Here is a 26,852-nt window from a genome sequence, read left to right as displayed (position 1 = left end):
AGGAATGTGTACCCAAAGGAAATTAACTATTTAAAGAGTTAGGAATGGGGTTCCTCCTAGAAATTAGGTGATAAGATACGAAGTGAAATACCTTCTCTCACTCTGAGTCTCAGTGACTGCTGTGGAAAGTAAACTTGGAATTGATAGTACAAAAATAAAACACAATAAGTACATTGTTCATACACTTGTATCCGGGTTTAACTATTTTGTATTTATTCAGATTATGTTAATTACATTTAACATGTGCATTTTTTTTTTTTGAAAATAATATTATCCAGCTACATGTATACATGTGTCAATGAAAACAATGGCAATCGTATCCCTCAGATCAATCTGCTCTTTGATTGTTCAATCTGGCTGCAACACCTGCGCGAGCATTTTGCTTAATATTAAGTATGACGCATAGTCTTGCTTATAATATACAATGTCATAATAATATAATTTAAAAGCTCGTATGGTCATCAAGACATTTAAATGCAACAATGGGTTTGTCCTGGTGCGTGAACCGACGGTTTGTATTTCCACTCCCTTTTACATTTTTTTATCGTTTGATATTTCAAAATATTTTCAAACACCTTCAGTATTAAAAGCGTCTACATTGAAAGGCTTTCTACTGCTTTGTTCTTGGAGAGAATTTGTATCATCCTGCGCCTCTTTTTTTAATAGTTAATTGCTTGAATATCCCTACAACTACTGAATTTGCATGTCTAATACCCAAAACATATCAATTTCAATTCAGTGTTGAAAAACATACTTTGGCATAAAATGGTTTACTTTACAAATTGTGACTTGGATGGAGAGTTGTCTCATTGGCACACCTACCACATCTTCTAAAATCTTTATCAATTATTTCTTATTCACACCCAATAGAAACCATCTATGAAAACTCGCAAACCGTATTTTCCCCTAAATGAAATAACCGATTTCATTTCTGTAGAAGTGTCAGCCTTTACGTAATTCTTTGACTACGTTGAAGTCGATTATCTCCCTTATCTTGAAAGAAAAGAACTAGAAATTGTATATTGTTTCGGAAATGGTAAAAAGTAAAGTACTCAGGGTGAGACTATATTCGACATGACTATTTTAAACGGTAAGTGTGTGTTTCATCTCCTAGTTTAAAGAAAAGACTAATAAACTGTTGTTTATATTATTATAATTACTTTGTAGGACAATCAAGGAGAAGTAACGGAGATGAATTATGAAGAAAAAATGATTATAGCATACGAGGCAGTTGTATCAAAGAAAATGTCATTTAAGGAAGCATGCACGAAATTCAAGATTCCTGATAGCACACTACGAGATAGAGTGAAAAAAGGAAATCCTACGAAAGGGAGAAGAGGAAAAAATGCAACGCTGGATCAAAATGAATCAGAAAAATTGACCAACTGTATAATGATGCTGATGAAACAGGGATACAATTACACAATCGATGAACTGTGTACGTTATCAAGTCAATATGTTATAAGCATTGGCAAGCGTAAGCACGATAAACCAGTCACAAAACATTGGTTTTATTTGTTGTGTGAGAACTTTCCTAAGCTTAAGGAGTTGAGGATTAAACTTACACAAATGGATAGAACTCAAACACGGGATTTGACACGTGTCTCAAGTTTTTTCTCATATTTGTCTTCTTGTGTGAACAAACATGACTTATCCGAGAGGCCTTGTTCAATTTATAGTTTAAGCTCTACAGAATTATCTTACTCATGGCCTTATGCAATCAGAGAGGTCCCTTCTCATGAAGAAGCAATCACTTTGTTTATTTGTGCAAATGGCGCTGGCAACGTTATCCCTCCTTGGTATGTTTTTCCCGAGGGTAAATCAAATTTGGATATAAATCGTCTACAGGAAGATTGTAAACCAGGTTTCGGGTTTCTAGCAGAAGAGAGATTGTTTCCATCGGAGATATTTTTAAAATATCTGACAACTCATTTCCTTCGCCACACGCTACCTCAGGATCATAAGATTCTTCTCGTTGACGGACATGACCTGTATGTCTCTGTTGAAATATTGGAATGGGCAGAAAAAAACCAAATTACTTTAATTGTTCTTCCTGCAGACGAATACAAGACAATTCAGCCATTACAAGTTGATTGTTTAAGTTCTTTTGAGCGTTTGTTGACGGAGAACTGTAAAGCTAGCGTGTCAGGTTCGCAGTTAGATAGATCTGCTTTATGTAAAGCTGTTTCAGATGCATACCAACAAGCATTTACAAGTGAAGAAATTCAGCGTTCTTTTAGAATGTCAAAAATATTCCCGATTTCTACGGAAATGATTTGACAGAATTGCACTTTATGTAGCTCATATCAAATACAATCGCTGTTAGAAATTAACACTAAAAATTGTAAAGACTACGATACATTGAAGAAATGTCAGAGTATTTAAAATACATTAGAATGATTTGTATGTGTTTAACAAAGAAGACAAGTAATAGAAATACGTTCTGATCAATTTAAGAACTTTTTTTTTAAAGCCATGTCACAATTCTACATGAACAGAAACTAGTAACACATTGTATGTTGAAATCATTTTGTATATAAGCGTATAAAAAAGGAATTATATTTCATAGTTTTTACTTTTGAAAGTCAAATAAATGTACGCTTCAATCGATGTTTTTTTTTATTATAATGATATTAGTAATGGAAGTCAGTTAAACCGTAATCAAGATATTTTAATTCATTTATAATTTGAGACGTAAATAAAATTGAGAATGAAAATGAGGAATGTGTCATAGAGACAATAACCTGAACTAAGAACAGACAACAGTCACAGGTTAACAATGGATCTTTAATGCAGGGAGAAACTCCTACACTCCAAGGATTGCTTTTGCTGGCTCCTTAACATAATAAAAAAAATGTATACTATGTCAACTAGTCACTTTGTTCCTGTGAAACTTTTAAACCAGAGGAAGAACAAAGTAACTAGTTAATAAGTTCCTCAGAAACTTTTCGCATAGTTAGTTCTTTCCACCCGGAACTTTTTAACGTCGGAACAAAAGAGCAGTTACAATAACTTGGACATCGTATTAAAATCAGTATACACAAGAAATTAAAATTGAAAAAAAAGGTACAAAACAATTATGAAAAATAAATATGATATATGATATGAGCAACAATCACCACATTAGTGGGTCCTCACTATGGACACTGTCACGGGTACACACATAATGTTGCGGTTTAAGCATCTATCCCCTAGCAGAGGACAGGTGCATGTGCATAATCTCAGACATTGAATCTTTATAAATATAAATTAGGAATAACTTTTGAAAGTGGTAGGATTGCATAACATAAACATTACTGTACAAGCATTATTTGATACTTACGAGATAGCTGAGAACAATGCCTGTCTGTGAGATAAATATTTTGACTAATCCTTTACACTATTCATCTGAACTTGGCCAAGTTTGCCTTTAGGTTTTTGATTAACTGCCTATAGCACCCTTTGGTGCTTTGATTTGTTGATATAGTTATTTTTTTATGATCATAGGAATGATATTTTATGTCAACAAAGATGTGTTGATTTCTAGGTTGATACCCTTATGGAGGAATTTTCCATTATCAGCAGTAGCATCGACAAATTCATCATAACACCAGGATTGAAATTGTTTAAGATAAGCAAAATGAGTATGTTAAGTTTACTGTATGCCTTTTTGTGCTTCTTCGTTACATTTGTTGTTTTTAAAGTGATTAAGATGATAACACAATATTGACTGCTTCGACCCTATTTTTCACATTTTTTACTCTTTGAGTATGTCTAATTTGTTCATGCATCGTTGATAGTGTAATGGAATTTGATGCGACTGCCATACAAGTGAGAGGTTTAGCTAGCTATAAAACCAGGTTTAATCCGCCATTTTCTACAAACGAAAATGCCTGTACCAAGTCAGGAATATGACATTTGTTATCCATTCGTTTGATGCGTTTGGACTTTTGATTTTGCCTTTTAATTTTGGACTTTCCTTTTTGAATTTTCCTCGGAGTTCAGTATTTTTGTGGGTTTTTTTTCTTTTTACGCCTAGTGCGTGCTTGGTCTATAAAAAGAACTTACAAGTAACTTTGGTCAACTATTGTACATTCAAATAAAAACTATAACAAGAACCATACAAATCTATGAATGTTTCATTAGAATCCGTAATTTTGACAACAATCGCGAGGCATTCAAATATATCATATTTTTCTTCCCGTGTAAACATGATAAGTAAAATACAACAGCTACAGCTACACGTGCTAGTCGTCACAATGCTAAAAATAATGCATTAGAAAAACAAACGAAACTCCTTCTGTGACTTTCAAATTCATGGTTGTAGCAAACAAAGGACTATAAGTATTGGCTGCTTCTTTTTATATAATTGTATAGGAATATTACAGCGTTGATCTCGGGTGCACATCTTTATTTTTTACCCGAATGAAATGATAAGATGCGTTTAATCTTAGAAAGTTGCTTTTTTAAACTGAAATTTACAAAAAATGGCATAGTATAATTCGGTTTATCTAGATTAAGGGACGACCATTTGATATTCTGCAAAAGGGGGTGGGGTGGTGGAGGATTTTGAAAATAAATAATCCAGTCTTGATAATCACAAAATGAATAGTTTGTTCTGTGGTCATTTGAATAAATAACCTCACTTTTATATAAGCTTTGGATTTCAAATATGTTGGCCACGAGCATCACTGAAGAGACATGTATTGTCGAAATGGGCATCTGGTGCAGGAAAATTGGTTCCATTAATGTTATTCCAATGTATTGGAAATGAATAACTCGGAAGATCTTTTATGTTATTTTATAATTGCTATTTTAAAGTATGAGATGGCATCAGATTCTTCATAAAATTCATCGATTTTTCAAAAAAATATTTCGTGCATACTTCCCAAAATTTTAATAATAAAAGTATAAATATTATTCAAAAATACTTGAAATGGCTGAAAATGGCTTTCATTAAATTGAGGTATACTTTCTCAGTAACACTTACCTCACTTTAATCACAGGGCCGTAACTTCATTGAGACAAATTTCAAAACCAAAAGCTGATCTTTATATCATTTTTTTTAAACGGCGATTGTCTTGCAAGAAGCAAGTTCTGTTCTCCCTCGGATGTATACATATAGCCCCTGTTTACTCGGGATCCATATTTCTTTTTTATCTTTAGTTTTATGTGTTCTTTTCGTCTTCTTGTTTGTCATTTTGTGTTTTATCTGTTCCAGGGTTTGTCTTTTGTTAATGATTCACTGCCCTCCTGCATTCTCTTAGTGTTGCATTCCTTTTGTAATTGAGTAATTTTGTTTTAAAATTGATCATGAGTTTTATTTTATTTTTTATGGACTTTTTTAGCTTTTTTTACAACTTTTTTAACTACTTTACATTGTATCCCAGTTAGGAGGTTGTAATTAAATGAGTTATAAAAACTTGTATATGTTTTATCACTGATAATCAGTCCCCTTTTAAATTAATTTAAAATACACTGTGGCGGAGTTTACAAGTATTAAAAATTTAAATTCTGAATCTGAAACACCAAAAAAATATTAAAACAGAACTTGAGTTTTCAGATTAAGAAAGGGTCTTGGAAACGCCAAGAAAGTATGATTTTGCATAATTTGTTCCATAGCTTCTTGGGGCCTTCAGCAGCTCCAAAATCTTTCTTTATTTTTTTTACCATCGCTCTACTTACTGAAAGTATGTTTGGCAATACTTTAAATGAAGGTTAGTTACAGCCAACTTTAATACCGTGTATGTATGCAATAGATGTATATACAATTTGGAATTCGGAAGAGTAAATTTCTGAAGATGACGATGATTTATTCTGATCAAACGGCACATAATGACTCGACTGTATATGTATCATTTTATATAATATATATATATAGTTGTGAAATTAAATAATCAGTTAAATTTTCCTCGGCGAGGACTTTGAAATTGATAATTTAAATGTCGAGAGTGGATAAATATCGTATTACATGAGATTTGGTGGTGGAATCTGTTTCTCTAATGATTTTCTAACGTTATGCAGGCAAACTTATTCCTTCTTTTCGAATGATCTGCAAAAAGATGTGTTCCTTCTATGCGACGTCGTCAGGCATGGTCGCATTTTTTCATGCCGTCACAATAGGATATTCAGAGGAAAGCAAGAAAATTCGACGTCACAATCGGATTTTAACCAATGAAGTACTGAGATCAAACGAACCACACGTTGATTAATTTTTTTTATACAATGGGTGCAGAAAGTGATAAATTGACGAAGAATTAGAGAAACTGTTTTCTCAGAATTAATGGTAGGAATTGCAATAGTTCATGTAACGTCACAGAACCAAAGTCGCACCGGGTTTCCAAATTAGACCTACATGTACTGAACAAAAATATCTGCGGAAATCTAAAAAGTTTCATTTAATCTAAACAATTTGAATTTGTATGATTTGACATTATACCCATATTTTAGCATAAGTGAATATATTTAAATATGATCAAAACGTTCACGGTATATATCAACAGATAAAGGATTTATAAAAAATAAAATCTACGGAAACGATGTTCATAAAAGGTCATCTTTTTAAAATGAGCAAATAAAAAAATGTTACAAGCATCTATAAAACAACGAATAGTATAAAACAAGGACTAATGTCAAATCGTTTTTTTTTTATTTTTAAAGAAATGGAAGAGGGTGGTAAAGCACAGGCACTTGTCTCAAAAAAATTATTCCTATATGCCTTAATATAACATTAAGGTATATAGGAATATTTTTTTTTAGAGACAAGTGCCTGTGTGGTAAAGGGTTATTTTCGTGCAACGTTTTCGGCATTTTTATTTCACGTGTTTTCGTGTTTTGGTGTTTTATTTCTCGTTTTCTCGTGTTTGGTTCGATGTGCGTGCTTCGTATTTCCCCTTATTTATTTTCCGTGTTCCGTGTCGGTGCTCTTAATTTCTTGTTCTTGCATTGTTCCGCATTTCATTTAAAGTAAATTGGAACTAACTCAAAGTCAGTGCGTTATAGTACCTTTTGAAACTTGTGTAATATAATAGAAATTGATGTTGTTACCGTTCTACTTACTATTGTATAATTTTATGTATGCTATAAATGTAATAAATTTCATCAAACTATTATATTTTTTTTTCAAATCATATGTAAGTAGCATACGCTAAAAGGTGACCACAAGGTATGTATGTCCATTAACAATGTCTACATGATCTCGAAGAACGGCTGAGTAATAACTGCTGGTGCTAATTTTCTTCGTATTTACGATTTTATTTCTCGTGCTTCGTTTTTCCTGATTTTTATTTTTCGTGCTACGTGTTTGCGATTTTTATTTTACGTGTTTCCGTGTTCAGTATCCCCCTTTACCACCCTCATGGAACAAAGCATCTGTTGTACGATTTTTTAAGGATGTGAATTTAAGCATTGATGCAATTGGGCAAGGATTTGAAAATTGACACTATATAAATCAGTCTTGAATTTGGGTACCCCAGTTACAGGACCACGAATCGATTGGAGGTCAATTCAGACTCATTTTTCTATAATTCAAATAATATGGATTCAAAATTAAATCGATGTAAGTAAATAGTAAATTATGATAAATGTACAAAATAAACCAAGAATTTAAAATACTTTTGCTTGAAGCATAAAAAAACCGTTGTTGAAAAAAATGTCAGAATAGGTGCAATTTGAGTACCCTCACGTGACATGATTTTTTCAATTTGTTAAAGTAAATAATTAACGTCCGTTGTACAACTATTATATTATTTTCTTTTGGGTTCATAATTAGTTTTACGTCTAAATGATTCTATGAAGATACAGACTCCCCAAGTGATATAAGTCTGTAAACCGGAAATGTAGGATTTTTAAGGATGGAAGCTAAAACCGAAAAAAGTATCCCAAGGTAGTGTCATGACTGAAATACAATCATCTATCGTTTTAAACACTATAATAACAGTCAAAACATGCTAATGAAGATTAAGTACAAGGAAACCTCGAAAATTGTTATGAGCTCCTTTTTCTAGTTGATAGTGGGTCCTGATCGAGGGTTATCACTGAAAATAACAAACATTTGTTTTTGTGGACTCAAAAATCAAAGAACTGAAAAACATAATGATCTTCTTCTTTAGTTACAGAAAACCATCAACATTTTGAAGATAACATTCTGGCGCATGCCTGATTGAGGTTGCTTTTTAAAATTAATTTCAATTTTTCTTTATTTTTAAGCTTTACAATTTTTATTGAACTTTTATGATAATGTATGTTACACTGTTTCAAAGGGACAATATATATTTAGTTTAGTTTATATGTATATAAGTTCTAATGATATTACTATTGAGGGGGGATAGGACCTTTATCGGGAATCCGGGATTGGGTGTTTTTAAGCTCGGGATTTCGGGATTGACCCTTTTGGGATCCAGGAATTATTTTTTTTCAGATGTGGGACGCCAGGATTTAATTTATGTAAATTCCGGACCTTGGGAAATCGTTTTTTTAAGCCTGGGATTTCGGGATCAGGACCCCACCTACATGTATCCCCCCTCCTTTATGCTTACATGTATGTAAAAATGTTTACTTAACTATAGAAAGATATACATGATAAATAACAGTTCATTATTTGTTAATTTGTATCCGGTCGTTCTGGCCCCAAACCTATATGACCCCAAGTTGATCCGGCCAAAAGTCAATCTGGCACAAGACGATCCGACCAAAAGTCAATCTGGCCCAAGTTGATCCGGCCAAAAGTCAATCTGGCCCAAGTCGATCCAGCCAAAAGTCAATCTGGCCAAGTCGATCCAGCCCAATGTTGATTCAGCCAAACAATAAAATATTGAATAATATTATATATATTATATTCTATATGGACAGAATCAATTTGTGCAAACTTCATTTTGAAAAGGTATCTTTCTATTTTTTCTGATGCCATCAGATGCAAAACAAATAAGCACTATTAAAGTCAATGTTCTGTTCGAATTGTGACTGTTAAAGTCGAGTTTGTGAGTCCAACTACCCCCCCCCCCCCCCCCTGGAAATTCCTGGCTACGGGCCTGAGATGGGATAAAAAATCAAAAGCTAATAACACCCAAAACAAATGGATAACAACTCATACATATCATGCATATGTTTACTCAATAGTCTTGAAAACTTGTAATGAAAACATAATCAATTCAACATATAGTTGTTTCAAACTCATCTAATGAAAATATTCGTCAAAGGCAAACTTTTTTTTTACTGTTCACCATCACCTTTTACATGTATATAATCTTATTAATTTCATAAACTTTTATCTGTGATTTACAATTCATATATCTTCATAATAATACTTTTAATTTGGGCCGGATCAACTTTAGATATGGGGCCGGATCCACTTGGGCTTGATTGATTTTGGGCTGGATTGACATGAAAGCTTGCCAATTTTGCAAAGTACACATGTATTATTACAGAAAAAGATATGCCTGTATTAACATGATTAACCATGATAACTAAAGGGTGTTTTCACAGCTTTTCTATATCACTCCAAAGCACTTGCTCAGACATATATCATGGTTAATTACAATGTATTTTTATTCAGTCAGGGGTACTGCTTGTACAAGTAACTTTAATTTACTTGAAGAAGTAAAAAAAACATGTAGACATATAATATAAAAAGGAAGATGTGGTATGATTGTCAATCAGACAAATGTCCACAAGAGACCAAAATGACACAGAAATGCACAACGATAGGTCACTGTACGGCCATCAACAATGAGGAAATCCCATACGGCATAGTCGGCTATAAAAGACCTGAAATGACAATTTTAACAATTCTAACAAGACAACTAACAGCCTTGTCTATATACATGTATATATATAAACATGATAATAGATTACAGATAATGTGTATGTCACTAGTACTGTACACTTAATTCGAGTAACATACAGTTATGAACTTATGATACTCCTTATTTTAAAGGGGCACTAGCTACAAGATATTTTATTGGCACATTCATTAATGAAATGCATATATAGTGAAATAATAATTTGATTTTAGCAGCCAGTTTGGTTCAATTTTGTCAAATTAAGCTAAAAAAAACCACCAAACATTGATTAAGAATTATTCAACTGCAAGTGAATAACATGTGATCAGTATACATTGTACATGTGTAAAGTTATTTAAAGGAAAAGAATGTCAACATTGAAAGTGAAACAAAGATAAATCATTTGATTGACTGATTCGATAGACAAAAAATCATTCTTATACAGGTAAAAACTATCTATAATATTAAATTAAATAGACCTGGAATAATCCAATAGCACGAGTTTGCTTAATCTATTAATATCTTTAATTATGTTTACATCGCATAATATATGGTCATCAGATGACTTTAGAGGTCAACTAGATAAATTTTAATTAGATGGCGCTCAGACAAAAATACACACGAAATCAAGCTACTGATTTTCATGCCTGTGCCCTCTTAATTGTTAATTTTAGACTTTTAATAAATTTACATTGTTATAAATCGAGAATTTAATCAAAATCAGTGAACATGAATTTGACAGCTAGTGCCTCTTTAAAGGAAGCAACTATAATGTACTGTGTGTCAAAACGTTTTTCTTGGAACTTGCCAAATTGGCAAGCAGCTTTTCATTTCAACATATGAAATTCAAATCCCAATTGCCAGCTTGGCGAGTTTTTAAAATTTGAACTCGCCAACTTATTCATTTGTTATTCATATTTTAATGCAATGTTATAATCATTGTCAGAAATAGCTATAATCTAGTTTTTCAGAAAATTATATCAAGTGTCAGATTGTCTGGCAAAAAGCAGAAAGCAGTCAAGCATTTTTACCAAGTAAATGAAAAAAATACACTATTTATTTGTTTTAACATGTCCAATATTCATGATATTATATAAAACACTTTAATGCGATTAATGCATAATATGATACATAGAGAGTTTTTGAAATCTGTTTATCCTGGTGGTCCCTGAGAAAAATATGGTGGTTCTCACTTTTATTCCTGTTACAAAATGCGTACAACTGTGCTGTCCTTTGCAAATTTTGTTGGTCAAATGATAATGACTCAAATCCCTAGGACTCACCACCTTTCTAGAACTCTGTTCACATGATACATATATAAATGTTAAAATTATCTTTGATTATTGATCATGAAGTGTAAATTGTTTATGAACTAGTACCGCGAGTACATGATGACCCATGATCATAATCTGAATGATGTTTTAGGTTATTCTTAAACAAATACTGAACCAAAAATGTTTAGCAACAAAAATGTGAAATTTTACTTTTTTTTACAAAATCATAACAACATATAATTTTGATAATAAAAAAAATGGAATTATGACATGTCAGAAGCAACATGAATGTTTATGACTCACATTCATTAGGATTTTCTTTGTATGGAGCGCGGGAGGGTCAAAATGCCGGAATGAGTATAGTGTTATTCAAAATCAATTTTGCAGCCATGCCCTTAAAGTGCACCAATAATGGATTGGCAGGCACGCCAGCAGCTGCCCTTAGTCATTGCACTACTCATGTGGCCGGAAAAAACCTGTCACATGTTGACATAAAGCAACGGTAGAGCTCCTCCCTTGACAATAGTTTTTTTTGGTCTAAAAAATATCGACATATCCTGTGCAGTTGTAATTTATCGAAAACTGTTTGTTAGTCTCTAAACTGTTGCATAATGCACATTAAATCGAGACACAATGTCAGCAACACTCATTCTGTCATCAACCATTCAAAGAGCTTTCTGACGGTCATTTTCAGGGAGGCCTGGTAGACGCCCCTTGCAATTTTTTCAAAGGTGTATGGTTTTTTTCTTACCAATGGTGTGTTTCTGAACATAAGGGAAAAAGAAATTTTTGATATCGTTTAAAAAGTTAAGTTAAGGTACAGAAGGTAAAACATCATCAAACCTGAAATGGCGCGAAATCCATCACATTAGGATAAAGTACTACTGTTTTAAAGTACAAGTAAAACTAAGGATTATATCAATGCTGTTTAATTATTTTTTTCCAGAAACAACAAATTGTGTTTTTTTTTAAAAGTGTTGCTAAACTTTTTTGGCTCAGTATTTTACATGTACAGTTCACAGAGGGAGGACATAATCTCATACTCCCAACACAAATTCTGGTGTAACACAGTGTCTCTCTGTGAAGCACATTTTTCTCTCATAGAAACACCAAGTAATTACTCTATCTGGAAAGATATTATGACTTTTTGATTGCAGGTAATTATATATATATAAAAATCAACAAAGCATGATTATTAGATAGTAAAATCATTTACCTTCTAACATCATTTGTTAATTATCAAAAATGTTTAGTTTGATTTATAGTTGGAGTAAAAAAATATGTAATGATAAGAATAAATAACATGAATAAAAATGTATGTAAAAAAATTAGAAATTCAATATAGATTTCTTCCTTTAGTTTTCATTAAAATATAAAAGAAAGATTGAATAAATTCAGTATAATTATTCAACGTGACTGCCATTTCATGACAGGGAAACACAAGAAATGTTTATTGTAGTCAACAACTCCTGGCACACTTCAAAAGTAATTATAGCATTTAAAATCATGGTCACTGGCGGATCTAGAAATTTTCATAAGTGGGGGCCCACTGAATGCCTAAGAGGGGGCCCGCTTCAGTGATTACCTATATAAGCAACCAAATGTTTTCCCCAAAAAGGGGAGCCTGGGCCTCCACCCTATATCTATAAATATATAGTAACATTATTAATAATGATTTCTCACATTATCATTTTAAATAGGTGTTGAAACATGAAAGGCAGCTTAACCATTCCTCGACACGCAGAGGACCTGACAAAATGTATGTATGAACTACAACAGGATGGTACATTCTGTGATGCAGGCCTCGAATGTAAAGATGGTGTCATATTTGTTCATAAACTTGTTCTTATGGCATGTAGAAGTCCATACTTGAGGAATCAATTGGCGTCTGAAAGTCAAGGTACAAGAGTTTATGTCAGTCTTAAGAATTATTCATTAAAAACAGTATGCTGTTTGGTGCAGATCCTTTATACAGGACAATTAAATGTTTCCCAGGAGAATGAATTAAATTTTAGACTTTTGTGTGAGACAATAGGGCTAGACAATATAAAATCTTCTGCTGAAAATGTTAGTCAGCAAGACCAAAATATTTATGATGTCAAAAGCATAAACCAATTTTGTGCTGTTCAAGCTGAAGAGGAAATATTAGAATCCCAGGATGGGATCACAGCACTGGTGGCATCTGTCAATCATGGACAAGATGACAACTTAGTAGACAGTACAAACACAGATGATAGTTTAGAGGATCTCAACTATGGCAGCAGTGATGTAAAAGTTGATGGTGATACAGTGAAAGGAAGTAAAGATTCGGAGGTCGAAAGGGAGGCTAACAAATCTTTGGCTCCGCCCACAATAAGAGAAACCAGAAGCAAAAGGAGAAGAAAAATTTACCACACTGGTAACACTTCAATAGTAAAAGACAATGCCACCTCGGCTAACGTGGCAGAAATATTGACCATTGCAAAACAGTTGTCTGGAAAAGATGAAGCCCAGCCATCTAAACCTGCTTCTTCTTGTCTAGATCAAACTAAATCCAGTGTATGTTATTTATGTACAAAAGAATTTGTCAATGAACATGATGAAGGAGGAAATATAAAAGATCCAAGCAAGACAGTGTGTATAGAATGTATAGTTTTATGTAGTGAAGTAACCAATCATGACCAAGAGATGGGAACAAAACCAGACCAAACACAAAGTAACAACTATGAAGATGGTGGAGAAGACAGTGAAAAGGTATAAACAATGTTAATTTAAACTTTTTCTTATACATTTTCTTTTTGAAGGCAAAGCATTTTGCCTTCATCATGTCATCATGGGTGTTGTCCTCAGAAGATTCATTAGTTTTTTGTACAATAACTTATAAGTGTAAGTGAATTGACATAGATCTATGAAATTTGACCAGAATGTTTAATATGTACTCACACAATGCAGGTTGGGATTGATTTTGGGGGTTATGGTACCAACAGTTTAGGAATGAGATGTCAAAAACAAGCATTTTTAAATATAACAAAAAAAAAAATTGCAGTCTTTAATTGGTATCACGTTCATCGTCATGTTATAAAGAATTTAATTGCCCTAAAAGAATGGAAATAGAAAACAGCCAGTAGGTTATTGTTAAAAAGGAGCATTCAGTCTTTCACCATCATGACCATGTTCACAAGAAATAAATTGTAATATATTTTACTGTATGTACATGTTAATTCTAAGAAGAAGAAAAAAGGTTACAGGAAGTTTTCATCTGAGATGCAGCTGTATGATTATCATTTTTTTCTTTCAATTCTTTCTATTATCTAATACATAATTTATCAATATGCAATCTGTACACTAGTTATCAAAGGTACCAGGATTATAATTTAGAAAGCAAGACGCGCGTTTCGTTTGCATTAGACTCATCAGTGACGCTCAAATCAAAATATTTATAAAGCCAAACAAGAACAAAGTTGAAGAGCATTGAGGATCCAAAATTCCAAAACGTTGTGCCAAATACATGAAATACGGCTAAGGTACTAGTAATCTATACCTGGAATAAGAAAATCCTTAGTTTTTCGAACATTTAAAGTTTTGTAAACAGGAAATTTATAAAAATGGCCGCATTTTTTATATTCATGGGCTGGTGATACCCTCGTTGACGAAACGTCCTTCAGCAGTGGCATCGACCCAGTGGTGTAAATAGTTATCAAAGGTACCAGGATTATTATTTAGTACGCCAGATGCGCGTTTGGTCTACATAAGACTCATCAGTGACGCTCACATCAAAATATTTATAAAGCCAAACAAGAATAAAGTTGAAGAGCATTGATGATCCAAAATTCCAAAAAGTTGTGCCAAATACGGCTAAGGTAATCCTTAGTTTAACGAAAATTCAAAGTTTTGCAATGTTTTGTACATGTTGTAAACAGAAAATTTATAAAAATGACCGCATTATTGATATTCATGTCAGCACAGAAAAGTGTTGACTACTGGGCTGGTGATACCCTCGGGGACAACACATGTACTTTCTTTGTTAGTTTGATTCTTATTCAACAAAATTCAATGACTACTTTTGAACAATTTCAAGCATAACAAATACATGAAATAGAAGATTAATATAAAATTAAACAAGTTAAACGCCATGAAAATGCTTTGCTGAGTCTGATACAACCGCACATATCAAACCGCGAACAGTTGAGGCACATTTGAACACTATTTTTAAGCTGATGTTAAGGTGGCTCGGCGCTTTAACAATGCGCATATTTTAACGCATGTTTCTTACGACGAGTGCCTTGGAAACGGTCGTTTTCAGGGGTCTTCTCAAAAATAGCGTTGACGACCTTGGAACGCGGGCGTGTATGAAAGCACCCTTGACGATGTAAACAAGTGATGCAAAACGTTCTTCAAAACAGGAAATACGAACGGTCAGAAATTCAGAGTGCTTTCTTCATTTTTCGCATAAAAGACTAAAAGGAGAGAAATATACGTGATTTAAGCATATTAACATTAAAAAAAAGAATATATAAATACTGACAAAGTCACATGTATGACTGCGTCGACGGTGCCGCTTCGCTCCAAAAACGCATTCTCACCTTACACGGTCCATTTCGTACCATATTTTGAATTAAATATCGGTTGAATATTAAATGATGTCTTGGAGATTTATTTTTGAAAATGTTTTGCCCATGACGCAATGATAAACTTTGAACAAATAATAGCGATGTAAACAATTGCATGTCATCGTACAGCTTTCAAAAGCAGGTAAACCCCGTATAGTATGCTTTAAAGGCATTGGGGCGGGTACTTATCAAGATATCCGTTTAGCGTTTTATAACAGTTTGTTTCTGTCATAAATCTCTTTAATATCTTTATTTCCAGTTATTTTATGGGTTTAATTATTCCCGATAATGCGATATTTTTTTTTTATTTAATTTGCTTTTGATTTAGAACGGAAATAAATTGTGATTGAGATTAAAATTTTCGTTTGGATCTCTTGCTTTGTTAACATTTTCATTTGCATCAAACATGTTTAAATGGTAAGATCATTTTTTTTAATTTCGAGACCAGAATAAATCCTTCTAAAATCTTCCATGCCATCCAAGGAAATTAAGATTTTGATAAATTTCATGATAATGAAAAAGACCACAAAACATGAGAATAATTCTGAAGAAATATTTAAAAACTTAGAAGAGCTAGAAAAACATTTTCAAAACCAAGGAAACTGCTCTTCTGTCAACAAAGAATTTAAAAAAAACATAGAAACAGAATTTAAAAACATTGAAGATAAAATGTTATATTTAAACATCACTGACAAACCTTTTACATTATCAGAGGTTAAAATTGTTATAAATAAACTAAAAACAGGTAAATCTTCAGGACCTGATAAAATCTTAAATGAAATTATTAAATTCAGTAGCCCTGTTACACTTAAATCTTTTACAAAACTTTTCAATGCTATACTAAAATCTGGATGCTATCCTAAACTAGGGAAAAATCATATATTATTCCAATTCATAAATCAGGAGACAAATATGATTTAAATAATTATAGAGGAATTGCTCTAATGAGCTGTTTGTCAAAAGTATTTAGTGCATTGTTAAATAATAGACTAAATAAACATATGGAATCCAAATATAACCACTCACAGTTTGGATTTCGAGAGAATCATAGAACTTCTGATAGCTTATTTATTCTTAAATCTATTATAAATAAATACCTTCATAAAAATAAAAAGAAAATATATATTTGCTTCAGAGACTTTAAAAAGCCTTTGACTCTCTTTGGCGGCTAGGACTAATGTATAAATTGTGTAAACTAGGAGTTGGTAAACACATCTTTAACATTATTAAAGCACAATTCGATCATACTCTTGGTTCTTTCAAACATAAGAACTCTAGAGTCTAAACATTTTATTATAGATAAAGGAGATTCTTTAAGCTCCACTTTATTTAATATTTTTATTAATGACTTAAGTCAGATATTTGAAAAGCCAAACTCTACCCCTGTAAAACTTATAAATTCAGACATAGGAAGTCTTCTATTTGCAGATGACTTAATCATATTATCAGAGAGCGAAGACGGTCTGCAAAATAGTTTAAATAATCTCTCTGAGTATTGTGATAAATGGCAATTAACAGTTAATACAAAAAAATCTAAAACCATGATACTACAAAATAACCCAAGTAAAATAAATAAACCCTTTTTGAAATTTAAAGGAAAATACCTTGGAAAAGTATATGAATATAAATACCTTGGATGTGTTATAACATCTAATGGCAGTCTAACTAGTTGTAGTTCAGATCTTGCAAAAAAAGCAAGAAAAGTTTTATTTGCTATTAACTCTTACTCATCAGGCTTTGGACAACTTCCTGTGAGAGTGTCTTGCAACCTTTTTGAAACTTTGGTCAAACCTATTTTAACATATAATAGTGAAATATGCTATATGGACACTTATATTCAATTTTATAGAGCTAAACTCCGAGCTAACAAAAATAGCTCAACACCAGATGCTATTCATTTTATTGATAAAACTGTTTTAGAAAAAAACCCAGCTACATTTTATGAAACAAGTACTGGGGACAAAAAGAAGCTCAACAAATCTAGCTGTTAGAAATGAACTAGGACTTTTGCCATTAGAAACTTTCATAAAAACCCAAACTATGATGTACCTATCTAGATTAAATAATAAAAAATTTAAACCCACTTCTTAATGAAGCCTTTAAAGTAACTAAAAGTTTAGATACCAAGGGAACATACTCTTGGTATACTTTTGCAAAAGATGTGTCACAAGATATAAATATTGACATTAAACTTATTGAGGAAACTAAAACTTTTAGTAAAACGGACTAAAATGTTAAAACCCCAATTAAAAAAAAGTTACATCAACTATTATCAAACTCTTGTTTGTTTGGACTCTTTTTTTAATTCAGTAATGAAGATAGTTGATATTCGAATACAACATTTTAAAGAACATTTTACTCTCAACAAAAAATATAAAAACCCTATTTCGCGTATCAAAAATAAACTAACAGAACTAGCCAAGGAATTTGTTTTTGTCCCGGCTGATAAAGCTGCTAATAATATCATTATTGTTTGACGTAAATTTTATATAGAGGTTCTGCAAAAGGAAATCACGAATTCACCAACATTCCAACTGACTAATTTTCTGAAAATGAAGTGACTTCATTTTCAGAAAACGACATCTGTAACAAACATAAACTTTTAGCTACTTCTTTACAAGCAGAACCAAACACAATAAAAGTCCCAACTATGTACTGGCTTCCGAAGCTGCACAAAAAACCTTACAAATATAGATTTATTTCATCTTCTAGCCATTGTTCAACTACTAAATTGTCTGTTTTACTTACTAGTACACTTGGTACAATAAAAAACCTGATAATAAATTGTTCAAATAAGGTCTTTGAAATAGTGAAATTAATTACTTTTGGAGTGTCAAAAACTCGTTGGAAGTACTTGATAAATTGCATGCATATATTGGTGATTTTGAATCTGTTCAAAGTTTTGATTTTTCTACCCTATATACCACTTTGCCTCATATTCTTATTAAGAAAAAAATCACATCCCTAATTAACTGGACATTTAAAAAGTCGGAATGCGAGTACATATGTTCAAACTCTTTTAGATCATTTTTTAGTAGCAATAAACAAAAGAACTATGTCAATTGGACATGCTTTGATACTATTTATGCACTTGAATTTTTACTTGATAACATTTTTGTTCGCTTTGGAGATTCCGTATATCGTCAAGTCATTGGAATTCCAATGGGGACTAACTGTGCACCACTTATTGCGGACCTGTTTTTGTATTGTTATGAGTTACAATTTATGACTAAAATTAGCAAAAGACCCATCAAAACAACATTTGATACAAAAATTTAACAATACTTTTAGATATTTGGATGATATATTGGCTCTCAATAATGACGACTTTAGTATGTATACTAAAGAAATTTATCCTGTAGAACTTACTTTAAATAAAGCTAATGATAAAAATGACCACTGCCCTTTCCTCGATCTTGATATCTATATCATAAACGGGAAGCTTAATACAAAAATGTATGATAAAAGAGATGATTTTTCATTTTCCTATTGTTAATTATCCATTTTTAGATGGTGACGTTCCCTTGTCACCATCTTATGGTGTTTATATATCTCAACTTGTACGATTCGCTCGTGTATGTAACAACGTATTATATTTTAGCGAAAGAAATTTATGTATTACTGAACAATTATTACACCAGGGTTTTCGATATCACAAACTGGTCAAAACATTTACTAAATTTTATCACCGGTATAAGGAAATAATTCGTAAATATAACTCAACATGCAGACATCTTATACGTTCAGGTATTTCACATTCAAAATTTTATGGAAATATTCTTTATAAAGCACAAAAATGTCAGTATTCTCCTCAGAAACTAACAAAACCTTTAAATAGACTTATTAAAAGGGGATATAGTTACGATACTGTTGTCAGGTCATTAAAGATTGCATATTTTGGCTTTAACATTGATTCACTGATAGGGTCTTTGCGTCGGAACTAAACACATTTATTTCTAAAAAAACAGTTGTTGGCATGACACGGGTTATGTTCTTCTCATATATTTTATGATAGTATGATACTAAACCCCTAACGGGAGGGATTGTACCTGATATTCATATGATGAAGACATAATCTTTCAATCAGTTTAATTGAGGTCTGGAGCTGGCATGTCAGTTAACTGCTAGTAGTCTGTTGTTATTTATGTATTATTGTCATTTTATTTATTTTCTTTTGTTACATCTTTTGACATCGGACTCGGACTTCTCTTGAACTGAATTTTTTAATGTGCGTATTGTTTTTTATTAGTGGAAGAAGACGTCAAGTCTTCTGAAGACTTAAGGGGCTGACCATTGGCATTGAGTCTCCGTATACCGCATTCATTTCGTGTATTACAATTTCAAAACAACTTAGATTCCTGACACCGATTTTTACACATGATTAGGCACCTGAATCATTTAATTTGTAAATTATGATTGTAAAACAATTACTATCGTAAATATGACCCTTTTATTTATGTAAATTATTAGATTTCATCTCATCCACATGAACGTTATTTGTTTACTTGTAACAGGATGTTTTAACTGTAGATATTTGTGTTACGCATGCGTGAATTTGGTATCGGGACAACTCGCCCTGTTTACAAGTTCGCCCTTGAAGTTACGAATTTGGAATCCTGCAGACAAGAAGATTTTGTTTTTATATAAATAAAAAGGATATATAAAGTGTTGTCTTTATTCATGGTTTTCCTTTGTCATGTGAGTTAGATGCCCTTCGTAACATACATGTGAACCTCCCGTGTATGAAATTTTTCAGACGCCATATTTGATCATTTCTTACTACTGTACGGGTGTAATTGACACCTGTGTTAAATTTTACCTGAACATCAAAGAAGATGTATAATTATATGACTTCACTTGACAGCTTGGGTGTCAAACATACTGGTAATCAACGATGTTTACCTCCGGCTAACTGCCGTTGTGTTATCAAAACGATGTGTATTGGGAATATTGAAATACTTTTTTGTTACTTCCCTTTGTTTTATCCTGTTTTCAGTTATTTTGCTTTTAAAAATGTAAATTGTAAAAAGACTATAAATGATTAATATTTTAATCAAATAATCATAAAAGGATGTTGATTAAATGAATTTAAATGATTTTGGACAAATAAAAAAATTAAAATTTATAAATTATTTTAGCAATCTAGACCTCCTTTCAAGGATTAAATTGAAGTTTATATAATAAATTTGTTTATAACTGATTAGAAGTCAACATACAATATGTGCAACTAGACTAATAAAAGGTCTAGTAGTTAGATTAATTCCTAGTAAAATCTTGAAATTTAAATTTGTAAATGTTAGTATATATTAGATTTTATTGTGTAAGCTAAGAAATAGCAAGACATTTTACACTGTTTTTAAGTCTTTTTAAGCTTTCTACAGCTTTCTACAAATACGACTTTCATAATGCTTAAAATCCATGCAGTACTAGTGTTAGTGTATGTTATTTTTTTAATTAATTTACGATGTTGCAAATATACATGTGGAGCTTATTTCTTTCTTATTTGTCTATACATTTACAAATGATAAGGAGATGGAGACATGAACAAAAATATATACAGATAAGATATATAAATATAATGATTCATTTGCAAGCAGTGAACAATCAATGTCAAAAACAAAACAAAACAAAACAAGAAACAGATTTTATTTTATTCAAATAGAGAGGCAATAAGGGAACTATAAACATTACTATTTGATGGAAATTTGAAGAAAAAACACAATTTCTACATCATTTGGTTACATTTACGACAAAATTTATGTCGATAAAAAACATGATGTTTTGACCATTCAGTACTTAATAGATGCATAGTTCTTTGGGAAAAGTTTCATCAAATAATATGAATATAAATGACTTTTTTTGTGCTCATTTTTTACAGTGGGTTGTGATGATCTTCCAGTTAGGTTACCCTCATGTGGAGTGTTGTTCCCAACCTGTTTAAGGTCCATCTTTGTGCATAATTCAAAATTGGAAATTTCAACAAGCATCTAATATTCTTAATCTGGAAAATAAACCCTGGTCTACTAGCTTCATGTATATTTTTTCTACCGATTTAATATATAACTAGAATCATGCAAACAGACTTAAGGAAAAGGCATGTAAGTTCATTATACAAATATGACACTTTTTCTAGACAATCCAGATCTTGCAAAATACGTCGCTAAAAATTGTAACCTTTAAAATTGTTGTTGTGCAGTAAAAACCCATATGGGAACTTTCAAAAGTTGGCAGGTATTATCAAGTCTTACTTTTTTTATTCTCCATTTATGGGCAATATGTTTTCTAGTCTGTCCGTCCGTCCTGCTTCTGGTTATAAAGTTTATGGTCGAGGTAGTTTTTGATGAAGTTGAAATCCAATCAACTTGAAACTTAGTACACATGTGTTCCTCTTGATATGATCTTCTTAATTACTGCCAAATTAAAGATTTTACCTAATTTTCATAGTCAACTGACCATAGAAAATGATTGTACGGATGGGAAATCCATGTACTTATGACCTTTTCTTGTTTGAAGAAAAAAAATACATTTTAACGATAATGGAACAAAGCAGCCTGGGTAAGTGGGGCTGCTTTTATGGTAATTCAAGTTACCTTTTATTCACCTTCTTCCACTTCAGAGCTATCAGCTCTTTGATTCTTTTACTTTTCTACATTGGCTAGAGGTATAGGGGGAGGGTTGAGATCTCGTAAACATGTTTAACCCCGCCGCAATTTTGCGCCTGTCCCAAGTCAGGAGCCTCTGGCCTTTGTTAGTCTTGTATGATTTTAAATTTTAGTTTCTTGTGTATTATTCGGAGTTTAGTATGACGTCCATTATGACTGTACTATTATGCATATTTTAGGGGCCAGCTGAAGGACACCTACGGGTGCGGGAATTCTCGCTACATTGAAGACCCATTGGTTGCCTTCGGCTGTTGTTTACTCTATGGTCGGGTGGTTGTCGCTTTGACATATTCACCATTTCCTTTCTCAATTTTATCTTATTGATGATAAAATAAATAACTTAAATGAAAATAATAAAATATATCTATATAAATTTCTTAAATCTAATATAAATAACCAAATGCAATACTACCTATCACACCCAAGTAAAGAGACAAGAAAAATGTTAACCAAATTTAGAATAAGCGATCATTGTCTCTTCATAGAAACTGGACGATATACCAAAATACCACGAAATGAAAGAAAATGTAAAATATGTAATATCTTAGACGATGAATTTCATTTTTTCTTCAACTGTAAAATAAATAAAAATATAAGAGAAATCTTTCTAAAATATTATATACAAAAATATGTAAATTTTAATACACTTAATTTTACTGATAAACTCGTGATAATACTTAATCCATCAACACCAAATGATGTAAAAGCAGTTGTTTCTTTTATTAAAGAGTCATTAGAACTGAAGAAAGGAGAACAGTAACTGTTTTTATCAAATTTCTTATAATATTGTCGAGTTTTCATTATGTTTCATTATGTTTGTTTGTCAATGTATTTGCCACAACCAAAATTGGTTTTTGTATGTTTTGCAAATAAAGATATATATTATAAAATTGTCTTGATTTTAAAAGCAGGTAACAACAAATTACCTTTAAAAAAAACTAACGAATCACTTTCTCAAATTTATTTATGGCTAGCCTTAACAGAGCGACACAGGCTCTTTGTAGCATCTAGTTTATTTTTAATCAAGTTTGAGTTGATTCCTTCTTTCCACTTTTAGAAATGAGTTTTACCAGTGAGGACACCTGTTATATAAAAATACTGCCCTTGGGTGAAAGTGATGTGATCGATAAATTATCACATTTTTTACAAATCTTTCAGGGCCTTATATATAAACGCTTTATTATTCACGTGTGCACTATTTTGTAAGAATGACATGAATTGCAAAAAGATAAAGTGGTCATTTAAGATAGTTGACAAATATAAATGACTTAAATTGGGCTTATTTCCTGACATTGCAATAACGGCTTTAAACGTTCTTTTGTTATTTAAATTGAAAAACATCACTTACATTTAAGATCTTCAGGAATAAATTGTATTTTGAATATTTTAAATTTTCGAGTTTTTATCTGATTATAGGGTAGTGTTGATTTGGAAGAGGAATGTTTAATCACAACTTGTGAAGAAGGATCACCACTTCCAGACCACATTTCCTTAGAAGAAGCTGACTGTGATCCATTACCATGGTTACAAGAACAGATAGTCAATGAAATAAACGATGAAATATCTGATGAGACCTATCAAGAAAAGTTATGGCATTGTAAAAAGTGTGAATTTTCTACAGGTGATAGTAAAGAACAAGAGAGACACCGAAAACGCCACTCTTACCTCGAACAAAAACTTAGAATGTCTAAACAAGGTAAACATAAAAAATACCCGTGTGATGACTGTGGAAATGAATATAAAACTGAATGTGGTTTGATTCAACATAAAAAAATAGCACATTCGGATAAGCCTATATTGAGATGTGTACTTAGAGGATGTAAATCACGTTTCGTGGAAGAATCTACTTTACAAAAACATTTGTTATGGCACAAATCACAAGGTGTCCTGAAATGTAGGAAATGTGCACAGATATTTGTACTAAAGGGTTCACTGAAAATACACGAGGATTATTGTGTCAAAAGATTAATGTTTCGATGTGACATTTGTAATAAAATGTATAAAGCCAAAGAAACTCTTTCCAAACATATGAAAAAAGTTCATTTTCAGGAGGTTAAAGGATTCAATTACAGGGAATCTGAAGTTGATCAGAATAAAGAAGCAAATTTACCAGTCGAGAAAACAAATTTAGAAACCACGATGGAAGAGTTTAATACTGATAATGTTGAGGAATTTGTTGAACGAGTGAATGCAATTTTACTTACTCAAGAGAATGAGAACAAAATAAGGCAGACACAAGACATTTACAAATGTAAAAAATGTGAATTCTCAACAGAAGATAAGACACAGTATATTAAACATAGAAGACACCATTCTTACCTTTTTAGCAAGCAAAAGACTGCGGAACTCCAATCACATATTTTTGGTGATGGTGATGTTACTTATGATGACATTGATAATGATAATGATGATGAAGATGACGAGTATGTTGATGATGAGGAAGAGGGGGAGGATGGGGAGATTGATGGTATTGACAAAACGTTAAACAAGGCTATAAATAAGAAAAAAAAGTCAAAAGTTTATAAATGTGAGAAATGTAATTTTTCAACGAAAGATGATAAGGATTATGAAAAGCATACACGCCTTCATCGTAATTTAGAACGGAAGGAAACACATGTTATTTGTAGATATTGTGGGTTACGCTACAGCAACATGCAAGGACTGAAGAGACATGAGCTTACTACTCATTCCGAAAAATCGTATAAATGTAAGGTTAAATCCTGCATTGGTGTATTTAAGTATAAACATCAATTAGAAAAACATATATTGAATCATAGAACAAGAGGTCTTTGGGCATGCAAGAAATGTAACAGGAAATTTCTTTTTAAAAATCAGCTAACCAATCATGAAGATAAATGCATAAGGAATATGACAGCAAATAACATGAATAAACAATCCCAGTGTCACTTATGTGGAAAACAGTTTGGGAGAAAAAGTGAATTGGCAGTGCACATGAGAAAACATAATGATGGACTGTTGGATTGCTATTGTGGTAAAACATTTGACAATATTATAACTCTTAATCAGCATAAAAAATGTCATAGTGATCCTATGCTTAAATCTTATTATGAAAAAGAGGTTTCCGAGGAGAGTGCAGATAGTTCAGATTCAGATGAAATGGAAGATAGCACATATTAAGGAGATATACCTAGGTAAAGGGAAATAACTCTTAAAATCATCAGTACGTTTGTGTCAACCATTTTCATAAATATATTCTAAGCTTCTAGGTTACATAGATTATTTCCAGTCTGCTTCAGGTAAATGCTTAAAATTCAATGATGATACTTGACTTTTATAAACGCATAACTGATTTAAAGAGTTATCTCCCTGAACCAAGGCCTACCCCCTTAGAATTGAATTGTGCAAAGTATATTCGAAAAGTAATGAACCAATGAAAAAAATATCTGAATAATGGAAATAAAGAGTGTCTTATACATTTTATAGAACATGCTTTATATTTTCACAATTTAACATTGATTCAGGAAGCAGTGTCATCAAATGGTGATAATAAAAACAACATAAAATAATGAAATAAAATAAGTTAGATGTTAGTTAGGAATTTTGGCAAGACATGCTTAACATTGGCATTGAATGAACTAAATCTCTGATATACTGTAAATTCAGAAATTATTGCGATGTTTTTATTGTTGAGAAAAATGCGAAAGGGTTATAATCACATTAACATGATTAATGTAAACTTGCAATTTGAAATTTGTTGTATGAACTACAAACGATTTTTCTCAATATCACAAATATTTAGATCGCATTTTAATCTAATGGCAAATTCGCAATAACAAATGCAGGCAATAATATTGGAATTTTCTGTAGCAAAATGTAGATATTAATTAGTGACATTTATTAATCTGAAGTATATATAGACACACAAAACAAACAAAAAAATCCCAACAAAGAAAGTTCAAATTCTATGACGTATGTTTACATGTAAGAATTTTTTTTGTCTAGTCTGCGACTTATGTCACATAAACCTTATCAGACATAGGGAGAGTGATCTGGGGATAGTAGGTGCACGACAGTTGACAAACTTTTCAAGGACTTAATATTTCCGAAGTTATTGAGTTAAGTCCCAAAAATACAGAATTCCGAGGAAAATTCAAAACTTAAAGTCCTCAATCAAATGACAAATTCGAATGATAAAACACATCAAACGAATGAACAAAACTGTCATATTTCTGACTAGGAAGAAACATTTTCAAATTTAGAAAATAGTGGATTGAACTTGGTTTTAGTACGCTACACCTCTCACTTGTATTCATGACAGTCACATTAAATTCCATAAAATTTACAACGATGCGTGAACAAAAAAGAGATGAAAGAAATTGTCAGAATAGGGGTATATGACCTTAATTCGTCATTCTTGTAGATATAGTCCTTATGTTATAAAGGTTCTGTCTGTCATTTGTCCGTATGTTAATGGTTCATATTAATTTGGTGTAAAATATGGTTGTAAGTTGATCTTGTCAAATTGGCTTACAAAGCTGTTCAACTTCATATTTTATTTGATCCTATTCAACTTTGTCTCTGTCTATCTGACCTTGACCTCATTTTCAT

General features: G+C 31.9%; 2 protein-coding genes across 2 annotated transcripts; both read left to right on the top strand.

Moving 5' to 3' along the window:
- The first annotated feature begins 1,191 nt into the window (after window positions 1-1,191).
- Window positions 1,192-2,280, top strand: LOC134699375 (uncharacterized). Its single transcript, XM_063560978.1, has one exon. The coding sequence runs from the start codon at window positions 1,192-1,194 to the stop codon at window positions 2,278-2,280; it is 1,089 nt and encodes a 362-aa protein (XP_063417048.1).
- Window positions 2,281-12,736: 10,456 nt separating this feature from the next.
- LOC134699232 (zinc finger protein 12-like) lies at window positions 12,737-25,729 on the top strand. The gene is made up of 2 exons (XM_063560840.1): window positions 12,737-13,765; window positions 23,700-25,729. Exons 1-2 carry the CDS (start codon window positions 12,743-12,745, stop codon window positions 25,419-25,421), a joined length of 2,745 nt encoding a protein of 914 aa, XP_063416910.1. The 5' UTR covers window positions 12,737-12,742; the 3' UTR covers window positions 25,422-25,729.
- The last annotated feature ends 1,123 nt before the right edge of the window (window positions 25,730-26,852 follow it).

The sequence above is a fragment of the Mytilus trossulus genome, unplaced genomic scaffold (assembly GCF_036588685.1).
Source record: "Mytilus trossulus isolate FHL-02 unplaced genomic scaffold, PNRI_Mtr1.1.1.hap1 h1tg000050l__unscaffolded, whole genome shotgun sequence".
Taxonomy (NCBI): Eukaryota; Metazoa; Mollusca; class Bivalvia; order Mytilida; family Mytilidae; genus Mytilus; species Mytilus trossulus.
This window is presented reverse-complemented; position numbering and strand designations above follow the sequence as displayed.

Excerpts from the sequence above, each read along its gene's own strand:
- LOC134699375 (XM_063560978.1), top strand. The coding sequence starts at position 1,192 with ATGAATTATGAAGAAAAAATGATTATAGCATACGAGGCAGTTGTATCA.
- LOC134699232 (XM_063560840.1), top strand. The coding sequence starts at position 12,743 with ATGAAAGGCAGCTTAACCATTCCTCGACACGCAGAGGACCTGACAAAA. Across the intron at positions 13,766-23,699 it reads GTGGAGAAGACAGTGAAAAG|GGTAGTGTTGATTTGGAAGA; the intron begins GTATAAACAATG and ends ATCTGATTATAG.